Source organism: Lissotriton helveticus, chromosome 3_1 (assembly GCF_964261635.1).
Source record: "Lissotriton helveticus chromosome 3_1, aLisHel1.1, whole genome shotgun sequence".
In the NCBI taxonomy this organism is placed as follows: Eukaryota; Metazoa; Chordata; class Amphibia; order Caudata; family Salamandridae; genus Lissotriton; species Lissotriton helveticus.
Genome location: NC_136061.1, coordinates 148,486,239 through 148,509,108, shown reverse-complemented (window position 1 = coordinate 148,509,108; position 22,870 = coordinate 148,486,239). Strand labels below are relative to the sequence as shown.

At 44.7% G+C, this 22,870-nt stretch overlaps 1 protein-coding gene across 1 annotated transcript in view; it reads left to right on the top strand.

Moving 5' to 3' along the window:
* The window catches only part of LOC144822741 (uncharacterized), a 2,085,503-nt gene that overhangs the window by 1,808,770 nt on the left and 253,863 nt on the right, over positions 1-22,870 (top strand). The window contains exon 102 of the mRNA XM_078680596.1: positions 6,438-6,639. Within this exon, the coding sequence (XP_078536722.1) occupies positions 6,438-6,639 (202 nt within the window). The remainder of the gene's footprint in view (positions 1-6,437; positions 6,640-22,870) is intronic.

Below are 22,870 nucleotides of genomic sequence, written 5' to 3'. Positions count from 1 at the left end.
CACCTCCAGATAGTTGGGGATGCCAACCCCCCAGTCCTGCTCCGCCTTTGGTGGAAGGAAAGGTGTGAAAATTAGTTAAATGAAGACGTGTGCTCACATTCAGCCAGCACCACCCCTAAGTTGTGGCAGGCGATATGGACCCCACTCTTGCAAATCCTTCATCTGCAAATGGTATGAAAAAAACAGGAATCGGTCTCTTAGAGGGTGTAAACATCCTAAAGCTAGGTAGCCCATTGCCCACTACCTGTCACTCCCTTTAACACCCCTACATTTTGTATTTAGGTGGCATCCCTGGATTCTTAACTTAGATTCGACGGACACAGAGAAGAAAAGGACAAAGAAGAGCTGCTGATTAGAAAACTGAAGCTCTGCTGCAGACAATTGGTGCCAAACCATGCCTGCTGCCTTAAGGACTCAATAGTCGTGGAGGGCTGTCTTATCCTGCTACTGTGAGGTCTCCAAGAACACCAGAGCTCCTCCAGCCTTACTCAAATCACCAAAGAACTCCATTGGAGTAGAAGTACCACTCCCTCAAAGCCTTCAGATACCAAACCTGCGAAGTCTGGTTTGTTGCCTTGCTGCTCTCTGACGACTCCAACACAGCACTCAACTAAAAGTGGTACATCAGCTTCAGAGGATCAGATCTGTCTCCCCACCAAGTTTGGAAACACTAGGATCTACTGGAGCTGTGTGCACCAATACCTGGGGTACCAAACCCCCTACAGCATACAGCGATACGAAGAATCCATTCCAGACTACAACTCCGGGATGCGTCGAGGGACTTCAAGACCCCTGATGCCCACTTTGTAAGTGGCCCAGCTGTCCTGAAATTGCCTTTCCATGCTGCCTTCTCCACGAGGACATTGTAACACATGTCGTCTGGCTGACCTATCTGATCTGTACCCGGCCCGACTGGCGTTAGTAGTGATGATCCAGCTGTGCTCCCATGGTCCTGAGGACCATGCGACCTGCTCCCTTGAGTGGATCACCTCGGTCTTACCATTAAGTCTCTTTGTTCTGTGTGTTTTCAAGTGGTGCCCTACTTCGTAGTACACTAGCTACCAACGATCTCAGCACAGTGCTCGACGCTGAATCCGGGATGCTCCTGAGAATCCGTTGGTGGAACATTTGGCCTAGCCTTGCTACCTATTTAAATTTCAAAGTTGAACCTTAAAATCCAACTGTGTGATTTTATATGCATTTTTCTCTTTCAACCTATTGACTTCAATGGTGTGTAATTGCACACAAAAGTAATTAATTTTGCGTACTTGAAAAACTCATAACTTAAAAAGTACTTGATATTAGAATAAAGTTATTGGCCTAAAAAATGACAAAAATCAGTGTTATTTTTATAAATTGTTCTCAGCTTTATTCTTGGGTGTATGTCTCATTTATTGCTACTCTCTGATAAGCAAAACTGCTTGCCCACGCTACCACAAATAGAGCGTTAGTGTTATCTGCGTTTGCCTATGTATACCAAACTAGGTCTCACTGGACTCTTTGCACAGTGTACTTCATTTTATTGCACTGCATAGAGAGCCTGCGTCCTGCAGCTACTACCTGTCACCCCCTTTGATGCCCCAAACTTTAGGATTTAGGTGGCATCCCTGGTCCCTGTACTTTAGATTTGGTGGGCACAATGACGGTAAGGACAGAGAAGAGCTGCTGATCCGAGAACCGAAGACTTGTTGCAGAATTTTGGCACGCAACTCTGCCTGCTGCTTCCACGACTTGACAATTGTGGTGTGCTGTCTCATCCTGCTGTTGTGAGGACTCCAAGAACCTCAGAGCACCCTCAACCGTTCGGTAATTGCCAGAAAACTCCCTTGGGATAGGGGAATTACTACTCTGCAATTTGCAGGCACTGAACCTGGTGCTCCCCGGCGACTCCATCACAGCATTGAAGCAAAAAGGGGTACATCAGCTATGAAGAGTCATATCTGTCTCCCTATGAAGTTTGGAGACATCAGGACCTACCGGAGGCGTACTGCACCAATACCGGGCACCAGACCCCCTGCAACCTATACGGAGATAAAGAGTTCATTCTGGTCTCTAACTGCCCATGAAGCAAGCACCTATTTAGGGACATCGAGACCCCTGAGACCCACTTTGTGTCTGACCAGCTGTCCCCGAATCATCCCTGCAACTTCCTGCCCTTGACCACGAAGACATCTAGAAACACGCTGCACAGGTGACCTGTCTGCTCAGCACCCACCCCGCGTGCCTAGGTACTGCCAAACAGCTTTGTTCCTGTGGTCCTGAGGCCCTTGCAGCCTTCTCCCTTGAAGAAGACCCCTTGGACTTACCTTTGAGTCCCCTTGCGCAATGCGTTTTAGGGTGGCCTCCTTCTTCATAGTGCACCAGCTACCAATACCTTCAGCACCCTGCTCCGGGATGCTCCAGAGAATCCGCTGGTGGAACATTGGACCTGTCCTTGCTTACTTACAAATCCTGAAGGTGAATGTTGAAATCCAACTGTATGATTTTATATTAATTTTCTATTTTCTCCCATTGACTTCAATGATGCGTAATTGCACACAAAAGAGATTTCTTTTGGGAACATGAAAAATTTGTATCTCACTGTAGAACAAAGTTCTTGGTCTGAAAAATTATTTTAAAAATCAGTGTTATTTTTGTAAATTGATCTCGGATTTATTGTTGAGTGTGTGCATCATTTATTGCCTCTTTGAGTACAGCAAATGCTTAGCAGTACCATCTGATAAGCATAACTGCTCGCCCACACTACCACAAATAGATCATTAGTATTATCTACTTTTGCCTCTGTATACCATTCTGGGTCTCACTGGACTCTCTGCACAGTGTACTTCATTTTAGTCCACTATATACAGCTTCCTACAGCACCTGACACTGCAAAGCACCTCTGCACCTGTCCCTCCCCCTCTTCCCCCCTACCAATGTGGCCCGAGGTGACCAGCTGGACTACGCCCCATACTCACCTTAAGTCCTGCATGATTTGTCCTGTAAGCCACTGCCAAGTGCCCAAATGCAGTACATGTTTTGCCTCCATCGGATAACATTGGTCACCTGACGCTGAAAATCGCCTCTGCACCTGGCCGCCCCAGTGCCACTCGAGGTGACCAGTGGGTGCTGCCTTGGACCTAGACCTTGTCTAGTAGATAGGTCTTGTAAGTCTCTGTACTGTACCTGAATGCCATACTTGTTTTTCCTCCCGTAGTAAAACTTTGCAGCTTCTAAAAAATGCACTGCCGACTTTTGAAAAGCAAATGTATTCCTCTTGAAAAAACGTACTTACCTGATTGTATTGATTCTGGTGCATAAACAAATATGTATATACGTGTTATTTTTATACATTGGTTGGATTTCCGCATTGAGTCGTACTCATCATTTATTGACTATTATGTGTATTTGCAGGTGTCTAACACTCCTCTCTGATAAGCCTTAGGCTGCTCAACCACACTCCCCCCAAAAGAGTGTATTGGGATTGCTAGAGCAAGCCCATGTCCACTGGTAAGGGAATACATGGACTCTGCACAGTATACCTCTCTTTTGTATAGCGTATAAAGAGCCAGCATCCAACACTGGATTTCTGTGGGTCTTACAAACTAGTCCATATTTCAGAGGGGAGTGAGTGGAAAAGACATTCCGTACTATACATTGGACATTTTGAATATTTTGTAGTCTTTTTGGCGTATGAATGCCCCAGCCTCATTTCACCACTTTGTCAATGACAGTAGCGAGATATACTAGATTCACACGTAGCTATTTAGTTGGATGACATTCTGACTTTTTTCACATTATGATGTGCATTAATGCATTATGCATTCATGACTGACAAAACTTTTTCATAATTAGTATTAAAAAAAGGAGACGATTTTGCATTTTTTTTTGCAGAGTTTTATATAGGGCGAACTAGACCCGAACCAAATCAGGTATCAGAGCGCTTTACATAGCACCAGTTACGTTACATGAGGATGGACACATTCATTTTTAGGCACGGGGAGATTAAGTGATTTGCCCAGAATCACAGGAGGTGTTGGCGTCGTTACCGGGACTCGAACCCAGATCCCCAGGTCCGAGGTCGAGCGCCCTAGCCGTTAAGCCAGCTCCTCTCTTTCTGAAGTAACTCCCAATATCTGAAGAGGATCCAGTGTTTTCCCTCTCTCTCTCTTTTTCACAATCAGATTCCTCTTCCTTCACATAATCTTGTGGGTTTAACTTGTTTATGGAACTACATTAGCCCCAAGATTTCTGGGGGTAGATGTAGATTCCCCTTGGGCAATCTCACCATCTTAATCAATTGCTGACAACATCACAGTAGTCAAAAGAAACTTAGCGCCCCACTCAACCTTTATCTGTGATTGTGGCATGAGGTTGATATATAGCTTATCTGTTTCCATGCTCCTTGATTTGCTTTTCTTTAATATGAACAAACCGTTCATCACTTAGGGTATTGGCCAACTTCTAAATGTTAAATCATTTAGAAAGCTATATTCCTTCTATATATAATTGTCCTTTTCAATCTATCTGAGATATGTTTTTTCTAAAAACCTCCTCTTCTAATGTATTTAATTGCTGCCAACGTTAATGACTTCCCAGTTGCCAAATTGCATCCAGATATATTTTAATAGCCATTCACCTTCACTGATGTTAAATAAAGTAGACCAGCATTAACGGTGGCATCTCAAGCTTCCACTGGAAATGGTGTTCACCACCATATGAGGTGGAATGAGTGATGATGACATCAACTCTTTTTTTCGACATCTCTGACAGACGTAATAGCCAACATTTATTAAAGGTTTTTGATGTTTCTTTTTAGAGACTTGTGATTCTCTTGATATCATGTTTTCCAAGTCATCTAAACATGTAAAGCATATAAAAGGCACATGTCAGAGCCTCATCCCTCTTGCCTTTGGATTTTCAGTATGGATAATGACCTTATGTCATGTGACTTGCATTATTCAACAAAAGGTGCATCCGAAAGAAAACTAAGGTAGTGGCAAAACATACTGTGGCCAGATTGAAATAGGAATCTCATTTCCTTTCTCAATCTAATATCAGGTTGAGTACAGGGTTTATGCAAGATCTAGATCTCTATCTGAGATATGTCACAAGCAGCACACACATGGACAAATCTCCCAAAATAGTAAGACGAGGAAGAGAAATGAGCAATTTTTCCACAGACAGTGAGAGTTCAAATGTGAAGTTATCTTTCCTTACTCAGGTGATGATGGGATTCAATCTTAACCAGTGTTCTCAATTGCTGACTTTCTTTCTGCTCTGCATTTATCCTGAAAGGAGATGCTGAGTAGTTTAGAGGCAAACTCGTTTCTAAGACTAATGAACACATGATGGATACACTGCTTTTCGAAGTCGGTGGAGGTGCTACTAAAAGTGTGGCTCTTCGAAAAAGGAAATTTCATGATAGATACTTAACTGTGTTAGGGAGTGCTACGTAGCAGCTGCTAGGTCAGCACTTGAGGTTATAATTGACCACTCAACCAGGGCCAGAGTTGCTACTACTACTTTCTTGAGAGGGGTGACTTTGTGGAAGATCTGCAATTTTTCTGCTTGGTCTTGATTTCTTTCTCTATGATTCTTTTGAAAAATACTATTACCTCGATTCAGAAGCCAACGATGAAGCATTGTTTGAAAGAGTGGTGGTGCATGGAGTGTAGTTTAATTTTATCTGAGGTCACTTCTTTCAAATTCGCACGTACTCCCGTTTGATCATTCTAAGCCAAAGGATATGCAGAGGGCATACTTCGTTACCTTCAGCATGTTGGTTCTGATGTAGACTATGTTTTCTCTTCTCATTTTTATCATCAGTGCATCTCCCCTCTCTGTCCTTTGATCGTCTAATTCCTACTTTACTGTGAAATTCTGGAAACTGAAACTCTATTGGCATGGATCTCACGTCTAGTTGGTATTGCACTTTGCCAATATCATACATGAGGCTTAAGTGGTGCCCTCTGGCATCTTGAAAGAATATAGAAACAGTGTATGTGATCCAACCTTTAAACCACAGTGTTCCTCTGAATGGAGAACCAAAAGGGTTTCATTTCCATTTACCACTTTAACTTATATTGAACTTTTCATCCTAGAAAAATTACTCACTACAGAATGTGCATGATGCATTCTGTATACAAGATTATTATAGCTGTTTTGTTCTAATAATTTCCTGAGAGAATATCACTTATGTTCCTTTTCAATGTGCATGATTGTTCAATAAATTATGCAATGTTTGACTTACATCATACTATAAGTATAGGGAAAACATATGTTGCTTAAAAAAAGTGGCTTGATGGATGCAAATACTATTTTAAATATTAATTGTATCTCCAAAGTATTTTCCATTTCTGATACTGAATGGCTTTTCTTACATTTATATTAATTTTTATTCAGTTTTGTTTTCTTGACATTAAATAATTTGTTATTTTGTTCAATTCTCTTTTTAGGAATGCCGCTGGATGAATGCATCACTGTACTATATACATCAGCAAGTTGCAGACTTATCAAAGGCCCTGGTGGCTGGTTCCTTTGCACTTCCAGAACATCTGTCTATGACAGTGATAGCCTTGCAGAAAGGAGACCTTCCACAGGCGTGGCTGCATCCTCATTGTAGACCCTCATCGCATTCACTGCTGAGCTGGCTCACAGGTACACTGCAATGTAAATGTCACAAAATATAGGATGGAATAAAACATGTTTTCTCTCCCCATGTCTTTTATGTTCAATTTATGTATGCAAACTCCTGCAGGATACTAAGCTAAATAACAAAAATGTGAATAAAATGTGTATGCAGTGATAAAATGACAAATTGGAAAATCGCTCACACTTGGTGCTCCGTAAGGAATATTGGAAAATAAAATTGTTCCTACATGGCTGGCCTAAATACATTTAGTTTAATGTATTTCTGAGAAAGAAATCAGTGACAATCAACTAACTTTTAAAAGGTTTATTGAAATTCATATATTAGACAATAGTTCCTGAATCTGAGAGGAATAAGGGCCAGATGTAGGTCGGCAAATACTGGTCGGTAACGGCCGATTTCGGCCTTTACCGACCGGTATTTGCTAATGGAGATGTAGGTGCCAGAAAATATACAGAATCGGTATATTTACCGATTCGGTAAATTTACCGATTCTGTAAAATACCGAATCGGTAAATTTACAGAATCGGTAAATACAGATGTAGGTGGCACTGAAAACAGTGCCACAGGCCAATACCGATTCGTTATTTACCATGTAATACTATTACATGGTAAATAACGAATTCCAGTGTACATGCACATCTGTGCATGGTCACCTGTGCCATGTGGCACACAGACATGCCCTAAGGGCATGTCTGTGTGTCACATGGCACACAAGCCACAAACAGGGGTGCAACAGGGTGTCAAAGTGACACCCTGTCCCCCTTGTAAAATCGGTAATTTTACCGATTCGGTAATTACCGAATCGGTTTTGCTATTGAATCCTATGGGCTTCAAGGCCCATAGGAATCAATGGCAAATACTGATTCGGTAATTACCGAATCGGTAATTACCGATTCTTACCGATTCGGTATTTTTTCCGAATTTTTTACCTACATCTTATTTACCTATTCATGAATACCGAATCGGTAAAATTCGGTATTTAGGAATCGGTAAATAAGATTTACTTACATCTAGCCCTATGTTCCTTATCAGATAAGAACAATGAATGGAAGGGAGAAAAATAGTAAATGCATGCATCCTGCGTCCACAAACCTTTCCCAGTTATAACTGAATTAAAGTATATTGCCGGCCTCGTATTATCTCTCTCCTCTTAATTCCAAAATATGCACATTATGAACTATCAACTAATTTAAATCATTTATTGTCTTTTGCTTATGTATGCTGTTGTATCTATTCTCATGCACAGCATTCGTTTGGATAATCATGAATCTACGGCCTGGTTTCATAGGTGTCCCGCAATGTGATTACATATCTTGCATTGATTTGCCCAAATTATCCTCCTCCAGTCCATCAGACTTCTGTTTCCAAAACTGATTTGACTTTTCAGTCATTCACCTGTTAACTTGAACAACAGTCGGTATTGTTCAGGCAATGAAAGGTAGAAGAGATGAACATTTGCAACACTCCTGTTACCTCCTGCACTCTAACCGGTTGTACCATCCATTGTGTGTTTCTTTCCATCAGTAACTGCATCTCCTGTTGAGGTATGTAAAGAAACTTCTGGTCCATTAACACTTCCTGTAGTTCTCTGTTTTATCTAACTAGGCTTGCCATATTTTCTTTGACATATTGGTTTGTTAGCACTTGTTTCTGCAAATTTGTGGCCTTTAATGCGCTGTCTAATTAATCCAAATCCACCAATGATTGTGGTCATCAAATCAAATCAATACATGTAAATAACGTGACGCACATTAGGCTTCACAATGAAGACAGAGAGTGGTTACGTTTTCAAACCATAAAGATTTATTAGAAGGTTAACATGTTTACAGACCCAAAATAATCAAATTAGTGTCAATCAATAATACTTACATGAATGCATTAGTAAATATAAAGTTCAAATCAAAGTCATACAGGTAGCAGGACAAATTAAAGTCACCTCTAAGAAAGTTAACCCTTTCGATGCTGATGACGGAACCGCTCCATTATCAGCTGCGGTGGCGCTGTGCTGACGGAGCGGTTACGTCATGGCCCGGCCGCCGCGCCTGCGTGGCGCGGATTCCGCGCCTGCGCTGGGCGTTCTATTGAGCGGGCGGGGCCATGACGGAACCGCTCCGTCATGAGCACAGCCCAACCGCGGCTGATGACGGAGCGGTTCCGTCACCAGCATGCGGCCGCCGCGCGGCCGCCCCGCCCCCTTAGCGCTGCGGCGGAATAGCAGTTAGGTAAACCAATTCTCTCATGAAGAGAGTAATCTCTTCTGCTCTAATCTATCTTGAACGCCAACAAAGAACGTCTAGAAAAGATCTGAGCTCGCGTCTACAATACACTAGCTTACAACACACAATTCTAACATTTGTCACACCTGTGGTTAGTTTTTCCACACAGCGAACCAATCAGGTTAAAACATAGAGGTACAACCTAAAGCTTATTAGTTTCTCAGTATAAAACATTTCTATGCACCCTGCACACTTAGCGGGTCATTACAATGATGACGATACCGCCACCGACAGGCTATCGGTGTCGGTCTCACCGCCAATGGGAAGGCCATTCCTCGCCCGCCACATTACGATGTCTGGCAGTTCCATGGTGGTCGGGAATTCTGACAGTCACTCATCCGACGGTCTCCTTGAGGCTGATGGTGCGGCGGAGGGCCTCCCAATGCTACCAGGCACTAGGGATTAGGGATTAGGATGTCCCTCCCACCAGGCTTTCCATGGCGGTTCATCTGCCATAAAAAGGCTGGTGGGGATCGACATTGGGGGCCCGTAGCAGGCCCCCCTTGCCACCTCGCACATTCCTTTGGGTGCTGGGTGCCCCCCTACATATCCCTGAACCAAGTGACAGACACTGCATGGTGCCTGTCAAGTAGTACGGGGATATGTAAAAAATCCCTGTTTTACATTGAGGCAGGTGCTGCAAGGCAACAGCACCTGCCGCAATGTAAAAGGTGGCCAATGCTACCGCCACAGTGGGGGTCGCATCATAATTTGGCCTGTGGGACCGCCACGTAGTAGGCGGGCGGTCCCAAATACGATACAATGGTGGACGGACTAAAGTCTGGACACCATCGTAATGACCCCGTAAGTTATAAAGCAAGATGGTAACCAGACGTTAGCCATTTTAAAAAGCAAGCAAGCTACAGTCAGTCTAAATATGAATAATAAACAGTTAATTACATTTATATGCTTGCACGTTAGTCGATAAAATGCAAAACATATAATATGTAAAATACCCGTATTAGGTTTGATTAACTTAAGTGCAGAACTTCTGAAACCATCTGTCACTCTTACCTTCTTTCCACTTTTCACAAACCCTACGTGCTGGGAACAGCACGATTGCTACATCAAACACTAGCATTTGGTGAAACTTTGTGACCGCACACATGTGGTTTGGTCAAATAACCTATGCATATCATTCTTCAGTTTTATCAGCTCACCCAAGGTATAGACTCAACAACAGCATTCTTTGTTAGCGCCAAATGATTCTCTTTTTGGTTTAATGTCCGAAATAAGTATATTGAGTAAGAGGCATGGGACAATTTGATACCAATTGGAGCCACTCAACCTCAGATACCTCAGGTTGCCTTCAACGCTTTATGATGCTGCAAGGTATTTCTTGTTTGCAAGGTTCTCAATTGCATGAAATGGGTCCATCCTTTTTTCAGGTAGGGCCTATGCATGTGCACACCTATAAAAGATGTGGCAGCTGTGTTGTTGTGCCTGTTATTTCTTTAATTTTTTAGCCATACAGTGCAGCAGCCACAATGCTGTACACAATAGCTATGATTCAAAAAAGGGGGTGGTGATGAACAGAGTGTCTAAATTAAGCAGACCACTCTTACCCAGTCCAAAGATCAGGGCTTGATCCATCACCGTTATTTAGCTCACTGCCCCATCCCAGCTCAGAACCTGGCTATATGCAAATTAGTCTGTCCCTGGCCCAGTGCATCATGGGAACAGGGCAGACCAAACTACCAAGCCAATTCTTCACCAGAAAGGAGACAAGCTTCCGGGGACCGGTTTCTGCCATTTCAGGCGTCGTCGGCCCGGCTTGCTTGAATCCTGATGGAGCAGTGAGCAAGGGACTCATGTCTGAGTATACCCTTCCACGCTTATGGTGGACAAAATGATTCAGAAAAGGGGGTGGTGATGAACAGAGTGTCTGAATTAAGCAGACCACTCTTACCCAGTCCAAAGATCAGGGCTTGATCCATCACCGTTATTTAGCTCACTGCCCCATCCCAGCTCAGAACCTGGCTATATGCAAATTAGTCTGTCCCTGGCCCAGTGCATCATGGGAACAGGGCAGACCAAACTACCAAGCCAATTCTTCACCAGAAAGGAGACAAGCTTCCGGGGACCGGTTTCTGCCATTTCAGGCGTCGTCGGCCCGGCTTGCTTGAATCCTGATGGAGCAGTGAGCAAGGGACTCATGTCTGAGTATGCCCTTCCACGCTTATGGTGGACAAAATGATTCAGAAAAGGGGGTGGTGATGAACAGAGTGTCTGAATTAAGCAGACCACTCTTACCCAGTCCAAAGATCAGGGCTTGATCCATCACCGTTATTTAGCTCACTGCCCCATCCCAGCTCAGAACCTGGCTATATGCAAATTAGTCTGTCCCTGGCCCAGTGCATCATGGGAACAGGGCAGACCAAACTACCAAGCCAATTCTTCACCAGAAAGGAGACAAGCTTCCGGGGACCGGTTTCTGCCATTTCAGGCGTCGTCGGCCCGGCTTGCTTGAATCCTGATGGAGCAGTGAGCAAGGGACTCATGTCTGAGTATACCCTTCCACGCTTATGGTGGACAAAATGATTCAGAAAAGGGGGTGGTGATGAACAGAGTGTCTGAATTAAGCAGACCACTCTTACCCAGTCCAAAGATCAGGGCTTGATCCATCACCGTTTTTTAGCTCACTGCACCATTTTGTCCACCATAAGCGTGGAAGGGTATACTCAGACATGAGTCCCTTGCTCACTGCTCCATCAGGATTCAAGCAAGCCGGGCCGACGACGCCTGAAATGGCAGAAACCGGTCCCCGGAAGCTTGTCTCCTTTCTGGTGAAGAATTGGCTTGGTAGTTTGGTCTGCCCTGTTCCCATGATGCACGGGGCCAGGGACAGACTAATTTGCATATAGCCAGGTTCTGAGCTGGGATGGGGCAGTGAGCTAAATAACGGTGATGGATCAAGCCCTGATCTTTGGACTGGGTAAGAGTGGTCTGCTTAATTCAGACACTCTGTTCATCACCACCCCCTTTTCTGAATCATTTTGTCCACCATAGGCGTGGAAGGGTATACTCAGACATGAGTCCCTTGCTCACTGCTCCATTAGGATTCAAGCAAGCCGGGCCGACGACGCCTGAAATGGCAGAAACCAGTCCCCGGAAGCTTGTCTCCTTTCTGGTGAAGAATTGGCTTGGTAGTTTGGTCTGCCCTGTTCCCATGATGCACTGGGCCAGGGACAGACTAATTTACATATAGCCAGGTTCTGAGCTGGGATGGGGCAGTGAGCTAAATAACGGTGATGGATCAAGCCCTGATCTTTGGACTGGGTAAGAGTGGTCTGCTTAATTCAGACACTCTGTTCATCACCACCCCCTTTTCTGAATCATTTTGTCCACCATAAGCGTGGAAGGGTATACTCAGACATGAGTCCCTTGCTCACTGCTCCATCAGGATTCAAGCAAGCCGGGCCGACGATGCCTGAAATGGCAGAAACCGGTCCCCGGAAGCTTGTCTCCTTTCTGGTGAAGAATTGGCTTGGTAGTTTGGTCTGCCCTGTTCCCATGATGCACTGGGCCAGGGACAGACTAATTTGCATATAGCCAGGTTCTGAGCTGGGATGGGGCAGTGAGCTAAATAACGGTGATGGATCAAGCCCTGATCTTTGGACTGGGTAAGAGTGGTCTGCTTAATTCAGACACTCTGTTCATCACCACCCCCTTTTCTGAATCATTTTGTCCACCATAAGCGTGGAAGGGTATACTCAGACATGAGTCCCTTGCTCACTGCTCCATCAGGATTCAAGCAAGCCGGGCCGACGACGCCTGAAATGGCAGAAACCGGTCCCCGGAAGTTTGTCTCCTTTCTGGTGAAGAATTGGCTTGGTAGTTTGGTCTGCCCTGTTCCCATGATGCACTGGGTCAGGGACAGACTAATTTGCATATAGCCAGGTTCTGAGCTGGGATGGGGCAGTGAGCTAAATAACGGTGATGGATCAAGCCCTGATCTTTGGACTGGGTAAGAGTGGTCTGCTTAATTCAGACACTCTGTTCATCACCACCCCCTTTTCTGAATCATTTTGTCCACCATAAGCGTGGAAGGGTATACTCAGACATGAGTCCCTTGCTCACTGCTCCATCAGGATTCAAGCAAGCCGGGCCGACGACGCCTGAAATGGCAGAAACCGGTCCCCGGAAGCTTGTCTCCTTTCTGGTGAAGAATTGGCTTGGTAGTTTGGTCTGCCCTGTTCCCATGATGCACTGGGCCAGGGACAGACTAATTTGCATATAGCCAGGTTCTGAGCTGGGATGGGGCAGTGAGCTAAATAACGGTGATGGATCAAGCCCTGATCTTTGGACTGGGTAAGAGTGATCTGCTTAATTCAGACACTCTGTTCATCACCAACCCCTTTTCTGAATCATTTTGTCCACCATAAGCGTGGAAGGGTATACTCAGACATGAGTCCCTTGCTCACTGCTCCATCAGGATTCAAGCAAGCCGGGCCGACGACGCCTGAAATGGCAGAAACCGGTCCCCGGAAGCTTGTCTCCTTTCTGGTGAAGAATTGGCTTGGTAGTTTGGTCTGCCCTGTTCCCATGATGCACTGGGCCAGGGACAGACTAATTTGCATATAGCCAGGTTCTGAGCTGGGATGGGGCAGTGAGCTAAATAACGGTGATGGATCAAGCCCTGATCTTTGGACTGGGTAAGAGTGGTCTGCTTAATTCAGACACTCTGTTCATCACCACCCCCTTTTCTGAATCATTTTGTCCACCATAAGCGTGGAAGGGTATACTCAGACATGAGTCCCTTGCTCACTGCTCCATCAGGATTCAAGCAAGCCGGGCCGACGACGCCTGAAATGGCAGAAACCGGTCCCCGGAAGCTTGTCTCCTTTCTGGTGAAGAATTGGCTTGGTAGTTTGGTCTGCCCTGTTTCCATGATGCGCTGGGCCAGGGACAGACTAATTTGCATATAGCCAGGTTCTGAGCTGGGATGGGGCAGTGAGCTAAATAACGGTGATGGATCAAGCCCTGATCTTTGGACTGGGTAAGAGTGGTCTGCTTAATTCAGACACTCTGTTCATCACCACCCCCTTTTCTGAATCATTTTGTCCACCATAAGCGTGGAAGGGTATACTCAGACATTAGTCCCTTGCTCACTGCTCCATCAGGATTCAAGCAAGCCGGGCCGACGACACCTGAAATGGCAGAAACCGGTCCCCGGAAGCTTGTCTCCTTTCTGGTGAAGAATTGGCTTGGTAGTTTGGTCTGCCCTGTTCCCATGATGCACTGGGCCAGGGACAGACTAATTTGCATATAGCCAGGTTCTGAGCTGGGATGGGGCAGTGAGCTAAATAACGGTGATGGATCAAGCCCTGATCTTTGGACTGGGTAAGAGTGGTCTGCTTAATTCAGACACTCTGTTCATCACCACCCCCTTTTCTGAATCATTTTGTCCACCATAAGCGTGGAAGGCTATACTCAGACATGAGTCCCTTGCTCACTGCTCCATCAGGATTCAAGCAAGCCGGGCCGACGACGCCTGAAATGGCAGAAACCGGTCCCCGGAAGCTTGTCTCCTTTCTGGTGAAGAATTGGCTTGGTAGTTTGGTCTGCCCTGTTCCCATGATGCACTGGGCCAGGGACAGAATAATTTGCATATAGCCAGGTTCTGAGCTGGGATGGGGCAGTGAGCTAAATAACGGTGATGGATCAAGCCCTGATCTTTGGACTGGGTAAGAGTGGTCTGCTTAACTCAGATGCTCTGTCCATCACCACCCCCTTTTCTGAATCGTTTTGGCCACTATAGGAGTGGCAGGGCATGCTCAGATGTGAGTCCCTTGCTCACTGCACCATCAGGATTCAAGCAAGCCGGGCCGAAGACGGCTGCAATGCCAGAAACCGGTCCCCGGAAGCTTGTTTCCTTTCCAGTAAAGAATTGGCTTGGTAGTTTGGTCTGCCCTGTTCCCATGATGCACTGGGCCAGGGACAGACTAATTTGCATGTAGCCAGGTTCTGAACTGGGATGGTGCAGTGAGCTAAAAAACGGTGATGGATCAAGCCCTGATCTTTTGACTGGGTATGAGTGTTCTGTTTAACTCAGATGCTCTGTCCATCACCACCCCCTTTTCTGAATCGTTTTGGCCACTATAGGAGTGGCAGGGTATGCTCAGATGTGAGTCCCTTGCTCACTGCACCATCAGGATTCAAGCAAGCCGGGCCGAAGACGGCTGCAATGCCAGAAACCGGTCCCCGGAAGCTTGTTTCCTTTCCAGTAAAGAATTGGCTTGGTAGTTTGGTCTGCCCTGTTCCCATGATGCACTGGGCCAGGGACAGACTAATTTGCATGTAGCCAGGTTCTGAACTGGGATGGTGCAGTGAGCTGAAAAACGGTGATGGATCAAGCCCTGATCTTTTGACTGGGTATGAGTGTTCTGTTTAACTCAGATGCTCTGTCCATCACCACCCCCTTTTCTGAATCGTTTTGGCCACTATAGGATTTGCAGGGTATGCTCAGATGTGAGTCCCTTGCTCACTGCACCATCAGGATTCAAGCAAGCCGGGCCGAAGACGGCTGCAATGCCAGAAACCGGTCCCCGGAAGCTTGTTTCCTTTCCAGTAAAGAATTGGCTTGGTAGTTTGGTCTGCCCTGTTCCCATGATGCACTGGGCCAGGGACAGACTAATTTGCATGTAGCCAGGTTCTGAACTGGGATGGTGCAGTGAGCTAAAAAAACGGTGATGGATCAAGCCCTGATCTTTTGACTGGGTATGAGTGTTCTGTTTAACTCAGATGCTCTGTCCATCACCACCCCCTTTTCTGAATCGTTTTGGCCACTATAGGAGTGGCAGGGTATGCTCAGATGTGAGTCCCTTGCTCACTGCACCATCAGGTTTCAAGCAAGCCGGGCCGAAGACGGCTGCAATGCCAGAAACCGGTCCCCGGAAGCTTGTTTCCTTTCCAGTAAAGAATTGGCTTGGTAGTTTGGTCTGCCCTGTTCCCATGATGCACTGGGCCAGGGACAGACTAATTTGCATGTAGCCAGGTTCTGAACTGGGATGGTGCAGTGAGCTAAAAAACGGTGATGGATCAAGCCCTGATCTTTTGACTGGGTATGAGTGTTCTGTTTAACTCAGATGCTCTGTCCATCACCACCCCCTTTTCTGAATCGTTTTGGCCACTATAGGAGTGGCAGGGTATGCTCAGATGTGAGTCCCTTGCTCACTGCACCATCAGGATTCAAGCTAGCCGGGCCGAAGACGGCTGCAATGCCAGAAACCGGTCCCCGGAAGCTTGTTTCCTTTCCAGTAAAGAATTGGCTTGGTAGTTTGGTCTGCCCTGTTCCCATGATGCACTGGGCCAGGGACAGACTAATTTGCATGTAGCCAGGTTCTGAACTGGGATGGTGTAGTGAGCTAAAAAACGGTGATGGATCAAGCCCTGATCTTTTGACTGGGTATGAGTGTTCTGTTTAACTCAGATGCTCTGTCCATCACCACCCCCTTTTCTGAATCGTTTTGGCCACTATAGGAGTGGCAGGGTATGCTCAGATGTGAGTCCCTTGCTCACTGCACCATCAGGATTCAAGCAAGCCGGGCCGAAGACGGCTGCAATGCCAGAAACCGGTCCCCGGAAGCTTGTTTCCTTTCCAGTAAAGAATTGGCTTGGTAGTTTGGTCTGCCCTGTTCCCATGATACACTGGGCCAGGGACAGACTAATTTGCATGTAGCCAGGTTCTGAACTGGGATGGTGCAGTGAGCTAAAAAACGGTGATGGATCAAGCCCTGATCTTTTGACTGGGTATGAGTGTTCTGTTTAACTCAGATGCTCTGTCCATCACCACCCCCTTTTCTGAATCGTTTTGGCCACTATAGGAGTGGCAGGGTATGCTCAGATGTGAGTCCCTTGCTCACTGCACCATCAGGATTCAAGCTAGCCGGGCCGAAGACGGCTGCAATGCCAGAAACCGGTCCCCGGAAGCTTGTTTCCTTTCCAGTAAAGAATTGGCTTGGTAGTTTGGTCTGCCCTGTTCCCATGATGCACTGGGCCAGGGACAGACTAATTTGCATGTAGCCAGGTTCTGAACTGGGATGGTGCAGTGAGCTAAAAAACGGTGATGGATCAAGCCCTGATCTTTTGACTGGGTATGAGTGTTCTGTTTAACTCAGATGCTCTGTCCATCACCACCCCCTTTTCTGAATCGTTTTGGCCACTATAGGAGTGGCAGGGTATGCTCAGATGTGAGTCCCTTGCTCACTGCACCATCAGGATTCAAGCAAGCCGGGCCGAAGACGGCTGCAATGCCAGAAACCGGTCCCCGGAAGCTTGTTTCCTTTCCAGTAAAGAATTGGCTTGGTAGTTTGGTCTGCCCTGTTCCCATGATGCACTGGGCCAGGGACAGACTAATTTGCATGTAGCCAGGTTCTGAACTGGGATGGTGCAGTGAGCTAAAAAACGGTGATGGATCAAGCCCTGATCTTTTGACTGGGTATGAGTGTTCTGTTTAACTCAGATGCTCTGTCCATCACCACCCCCTTTTTTTGAATCGTACACAATAGCTAAACATATGTCTTATAGGCAAGACCCTATTGTCTTTCCCAATTCTTGTTTAACTTAAATTGCTTCAAACGGATGCCTTTTCGTTTGGTTTACAGTATGCTGTATCAAGCTATGGGTTAGGTGACAGAGAAGCATGAACATTTATCATGCTATCTTATTAGTGTCCAGCTATGTCTATTTTTGATTTTCAGTTCATATTAACACAAGATGTAAGTGTATATTTTAAACTGTAGCGAAGTGTCAGCAATGTATTGTGAATGTGTGTGGATATCCACAAATATCTCAAACGCATTTCCCACACTAACCTGCACTTATGGATGTTAGGCATGTATGCAAGGACAACACTCCTGTAACTGTCTACTAACCTCTCCAATTGTTTCTACAATGAATGCAGACATTTCTAAACGGTCAGGAATTTTGCAGTCGTAAACGACATGTCTCCTCATATAATTCCTCAGCTCCTTGTTTTGTGAATCAGAAACTAGGAATTCTGTACATGAATGAAACATTTCCCTTCTGTTGGATGTGGGCTAAAAATGTTTTGTGAACTGGGCTTCTAGGGCCAGTTTACCTACATGCTGGTGCCAAAAAGCTGTCACTAATTTTTTGCAACTAGTGTTTTCTTTTGCGATCGAGCCTATGTAACAATAAGTCTATTCATAAAATAACCAATCACAGAATGACCTGTCTAGTTAAAATTCATTAGCCATGTTGAAATTTGCAAACCCCTGTGATTCGCTGCACAGGCAGGGATGGTGTCCTGCATTTGAAAGTGGAAATATTCTGTTTAAATAATAAAATAAAATAAAACAGCCCCATTTCTTTAATGATATAGGTCTGCTCTAAAACGCAAAAAACAGAAGGCTAAAGGGGACCCCTTTCTATTTGTGAATCTATTACTACCTTAACTTGGGAGTAGGTAACTGATTAATTTACAGTTCCAAACCCATGATTAATAGCTTGTCCGATCTGTAGGAACTATTACATCTCCCTTACGAAGTGCGATACTGTAATCATTTCTTAACCCATTTTGTAACTTGGAAAAACTTTTCTGAATCACAAAATTGGTTTTGTGCACAGGCAAAATTGTTTTTGCAGCTGCAACCCCTGTTTTGCACCGAATTGGAGGGTTTGGGACTGGAAGAAGCCCTTTGTACATCTGCCATTTGGTCTCCAGTGGAGCTGCTCATAACCCGAAGGCCACAGCGAAAGGGAATGTCTTGTTCATTAAGTGGTCTGCTTGTCAAAGAGAGTACAACTATTTAAGTTAGGTCATCCCATTGCTTTTGCTACCAGAGAAAACAATTAACTACTTATGTAATGCCAGTGACAAAGGGTAAGAAGTAGCCAAGTGACAGTAATTACTGCATCATATTATCTGTTAATTCGTATCTAGCTTAGTGGCGTCTGAGTCTGTTTACAAGTACACCTACAAATAATAAAATAACAATTACCATAGGAAAATCTGCTAGTAAAAATATGTGCCTGGTTCAACACCGAGTACTTTCAAACAAAAGGGCCATTATGTTGGCTCATTAACTTCAAGGGATGTGTTATTTAGCAAGTTCTCATTAGCCTTCCATCTTTATTCATTGTGCAAGTAATTGATGCATGAATTTGTTTTCCCTGCCCACCTGTGTAACTGCACTCCTAGAACGCAGGCATCATTAGGATCTGAGGTTGTGTGCCAGATGGCCCGTTAGCTTACATGCCAGAATTTAGACCTAGCTTGAATGTTGGCCAGAATGCATCTTTTGTGCTGAGTATGCCGTAAATTCTGTAAATTAGCTGACTCTGTCGGGGTTTCCATTTCTCGAAAAACATGGCTAGCACCTGAGCTGAATACTTCATGTTCAATTATTTTCAAACACAATCTAATTAGTTCACTTGACTTTATGAAAACAGAAATTGTATTTGCTTAGGAGAAAACACATTTTCAGCCTTTGTCAATGTACATGTCAGGTGAGCACGTCTTTAAATTAGAAGTTTAGTGAAGCCTTCTTCATACGTACATTCCTGTTGGAAACATTACGCCAGCCCTGTTTTGAAAACGCCATGATACTGACTGATGCTTTATTGGGATAACAAAAGATGGCTCAGTCAGATAATATAGACTAGAAATACATTCAGTTGTTGTGCAGTACATTATGATAAATTGTTTTGCCAAAATGTAGCTTCATTTTGAATTTTGTGTGCAGTGACTCCACTAGGAAGGCGAAAGGAGATAGAGGCCCTGGGAGGGAGCTACCACACGAACTGATTGAAGACACACTGAGAGCACCCTTACATTACTTTTGGTAGAATGATCTGAGCATGACATCGAAGCAGGAAGTCGAAGCTCTTAAGGGTGCATGAGTATGCATAGGGTCGTGGTGTACCAGAAGAGCAAACAGTAATACAATTAAAGAAATAAAACTCATAAATGCTCAAACCAAGTTGTAATAAAAGGAATAAATATGTATCAACTATTTGCCACAAAACGAAGAAAATCCAATAACGTTATTTGAGAAAAACGAATCATTCTTACAACAAACAGTGAGAAGGGGTTCTAATGAAAGTCGTTTGGGAATGTAAAACCCTTTGCAGAAAGTAGGGATCAGGCGAGACAGATCTATGAGTGCAGACACTCAGTTTGAATTTACCTTGGGGCTTTAAATGTATTAGAAAGAAAAAAGGACCGTCCCATAGGTCGCCTTGGCATTGAAAGTGTGGGTTTCATCACCCTTACAGATTAAGCATAGTTGAAAGAAAACAACATAGGCCGAGTTCATTTTGGTGGCTGCGGTTGAAAGCATGATCATCGGACGTGGATTTAGTTTTTGCTCATTATCATCTAAAGGGTTGATTCTTAAAGATTTAGGTGGTACAGAGGACGCTACTAATGACATAGATTTTACAAATGCTCTCTGAGGTGCCCTATTCTTCAAAGCCTGTTAATAAAGTGCTCTTGTTTGGGACTTCTCTTATCCAGGAATTATGCATATTTGTCGAACCGGTTTTGCAGGGTTCTTTCTGCAAAATTAGGTGTTTCTCTGTTAGCAGTCGTAATAGCATGTGGTAGGAAAAAAGACACTATCCTACTGGTTTCTGGTGGGTCGTCAAATCTATTTCTAAAAAGCCATGCCACATAAACAAGTTGTGCAAATTTGTTCCAGTCCTCAAGTTAGTAGGGCAAAAGGAATTCTCTTCAAAGGACTGCAGGCTCCTTTCTCCAGGACTGTGCGTCTATGAGAGAACAGAGCGTCCATGTAGCACTTTGTTTATATTCCTGTCAGACCCCAAGCAGCCTGGAAACTTTTGCTCCTTATCACTTTGTTGTAAAAGAAGACCTTTGATGTCATGAAGAACAGAGAGTCTCCATCCCAGCTCATCTGTGTACAGTATCAATATCTGTCTTCAGCTTGGTGTAAATACCCTCCCATAACATTTCATTTGATTGGGATAAACGTTCTCTAATCCTCTGTGATCCTCACCTTACACCACCGGGGTGGGGAAGGATTTCCACTAGTTTGGAGATGCTCACAGTGGTTTGTGTGGTCATCCAGCTAATCTGCAATGGCCACACCCTACCTTTCTTATTCCACTCTAGAGACTTCCCTCCTTCCACCAGGATGCGTTGTCTGGCACTCACCTCAGTTTTGGAGCTGGATGTCCTTGCCCTCCTGAACGATAGTCCATGCATGTGGTGCCTCTGGAAGAAAGAGGCATGGGATTCTACTCCTTTTACTTATTGGTCCTCAAATAGAACATTGTTGGTCCTCAAATAGGACATTGGTATGACACCCATGCAGGATCTCCACCTTCTGAATTTGCTCATTCAACAGGACAAGTTAAATATGCTATCCCTGAACCAAGTCTGAGTGTGGAGGATTGCATGTCATCCCCAGATCTCCACAATGCCTGTTTTCATCTTCCAGTTGTTCCCACCCACAGACATTACCTAAGGTACACCATGGTATCTCTGCAGTATGAGTTTATGGTCTTCCCATTCAGGCTGACAACCTCACCATGGATGTTTACAAAGTTCTGGTTGTGTGTTAGCTTTCATTGCAATGGATAGTCCATTCATAGGTATCTTTGCAATTCCATATCTGAATGACTGGCTAGTAAAAGCAAATTCACCGGTGCTGGTCGAAGAACATCTTCAGTGCACATTTACTGCTGTCCATGACTTGGGCTTTACTATCAACAACCAAACGCTTCATCTCCCTCCAATGCATAGGCTAACCTTCACAGGTGTGGTGCTAGATTCAACCTTCAAAAATGATTTTTGTTTACCCCTGAAAAGATTGCAGCTATTTAGGAAATTATTGAGAAATGTCATACTCAGGCACAGCTTCTGCATGTCCTAGGTCTGTTTGGCCTCAACAGCTCATGTATTCTGACATTGTTACCTATTGGAGAGTGGATGAGGACCTTTCTGTGGTGTCTGTGATGACAGTGCTACCAATGGAGTTTTTCTGCTCAGGTACAGATCATCCAATCAGTTCCTCCACTCAGATTTGTACTCCAATTTTGTGTTGTTTTTTCCGTTCAGCCCTCGTAAGGCGCATGTTGTGATAGCCCCAAACAACTACGTGTGGGGCTGGGGGCCCATCTAGACGACCTCATGGCGTGATACCCCTGGTTCACTTCAGAGCAACATTCGCACAGAAATTTACATCAGTTGTTATGGGTTTAGAAAGCATAATTTAGATTTTACTGGACAACACTAGCACCATTCATTATGTGAACAGAAACAGCAGTGTGGAAATGTGGACCTTTATGTTGAGAGGCTAGTCACCTGTAACAGTCAGTGCAGTGCCAGGAATGTTTTTTCACTAGCACCTCATCGTGCAGGTTCCCCCAATGTGAGTGCTGGTGATCTCTGTCTCTTCACATGAGGATCAGAAGTGAAATGTACCCTGAAGTAATGGAGGTGATGTTCTCCAGATTGGGGTATCCATACATGTACCTCTTCTCCACAGTCCAAAACAGGAACTGTCTTCAGTTTTGTGCCATACACTGCCTTCTAAATGTTTCTCTAGGGCATACCTTTAGGTTCATCTGGTCTTGGGTCTGCTATACATGTCCACTATTCTGCTAACATCAGAAGTCTAATGGAAGGTGCAGGAGAATCAAGCACATCTGATCCTGATGATCTTAGATGGAGTAATGAGTGTAGGATGCTGGCTCTTCATATTGTGCACTAAAATGGAGTACACTGTGCAGAGAGTCAAGTGAGACCCAGATTAGTATACAGAAGCAAAAGTATATAATACTAACGCTCTATTTCAGGTAGCGCCGGCGAGCAGTTAGGCTTATCAGAGGGGAAGTGCTAAGCATTTGTTGTACTCACAGAGGCAATAAATGATACACACACTCAAAAATAAATCAGAGACCAATTTATAAAAATAACACATATATTTATATAATTTGTCTTACCAAGAACTTCATTCTACAGCAAGTA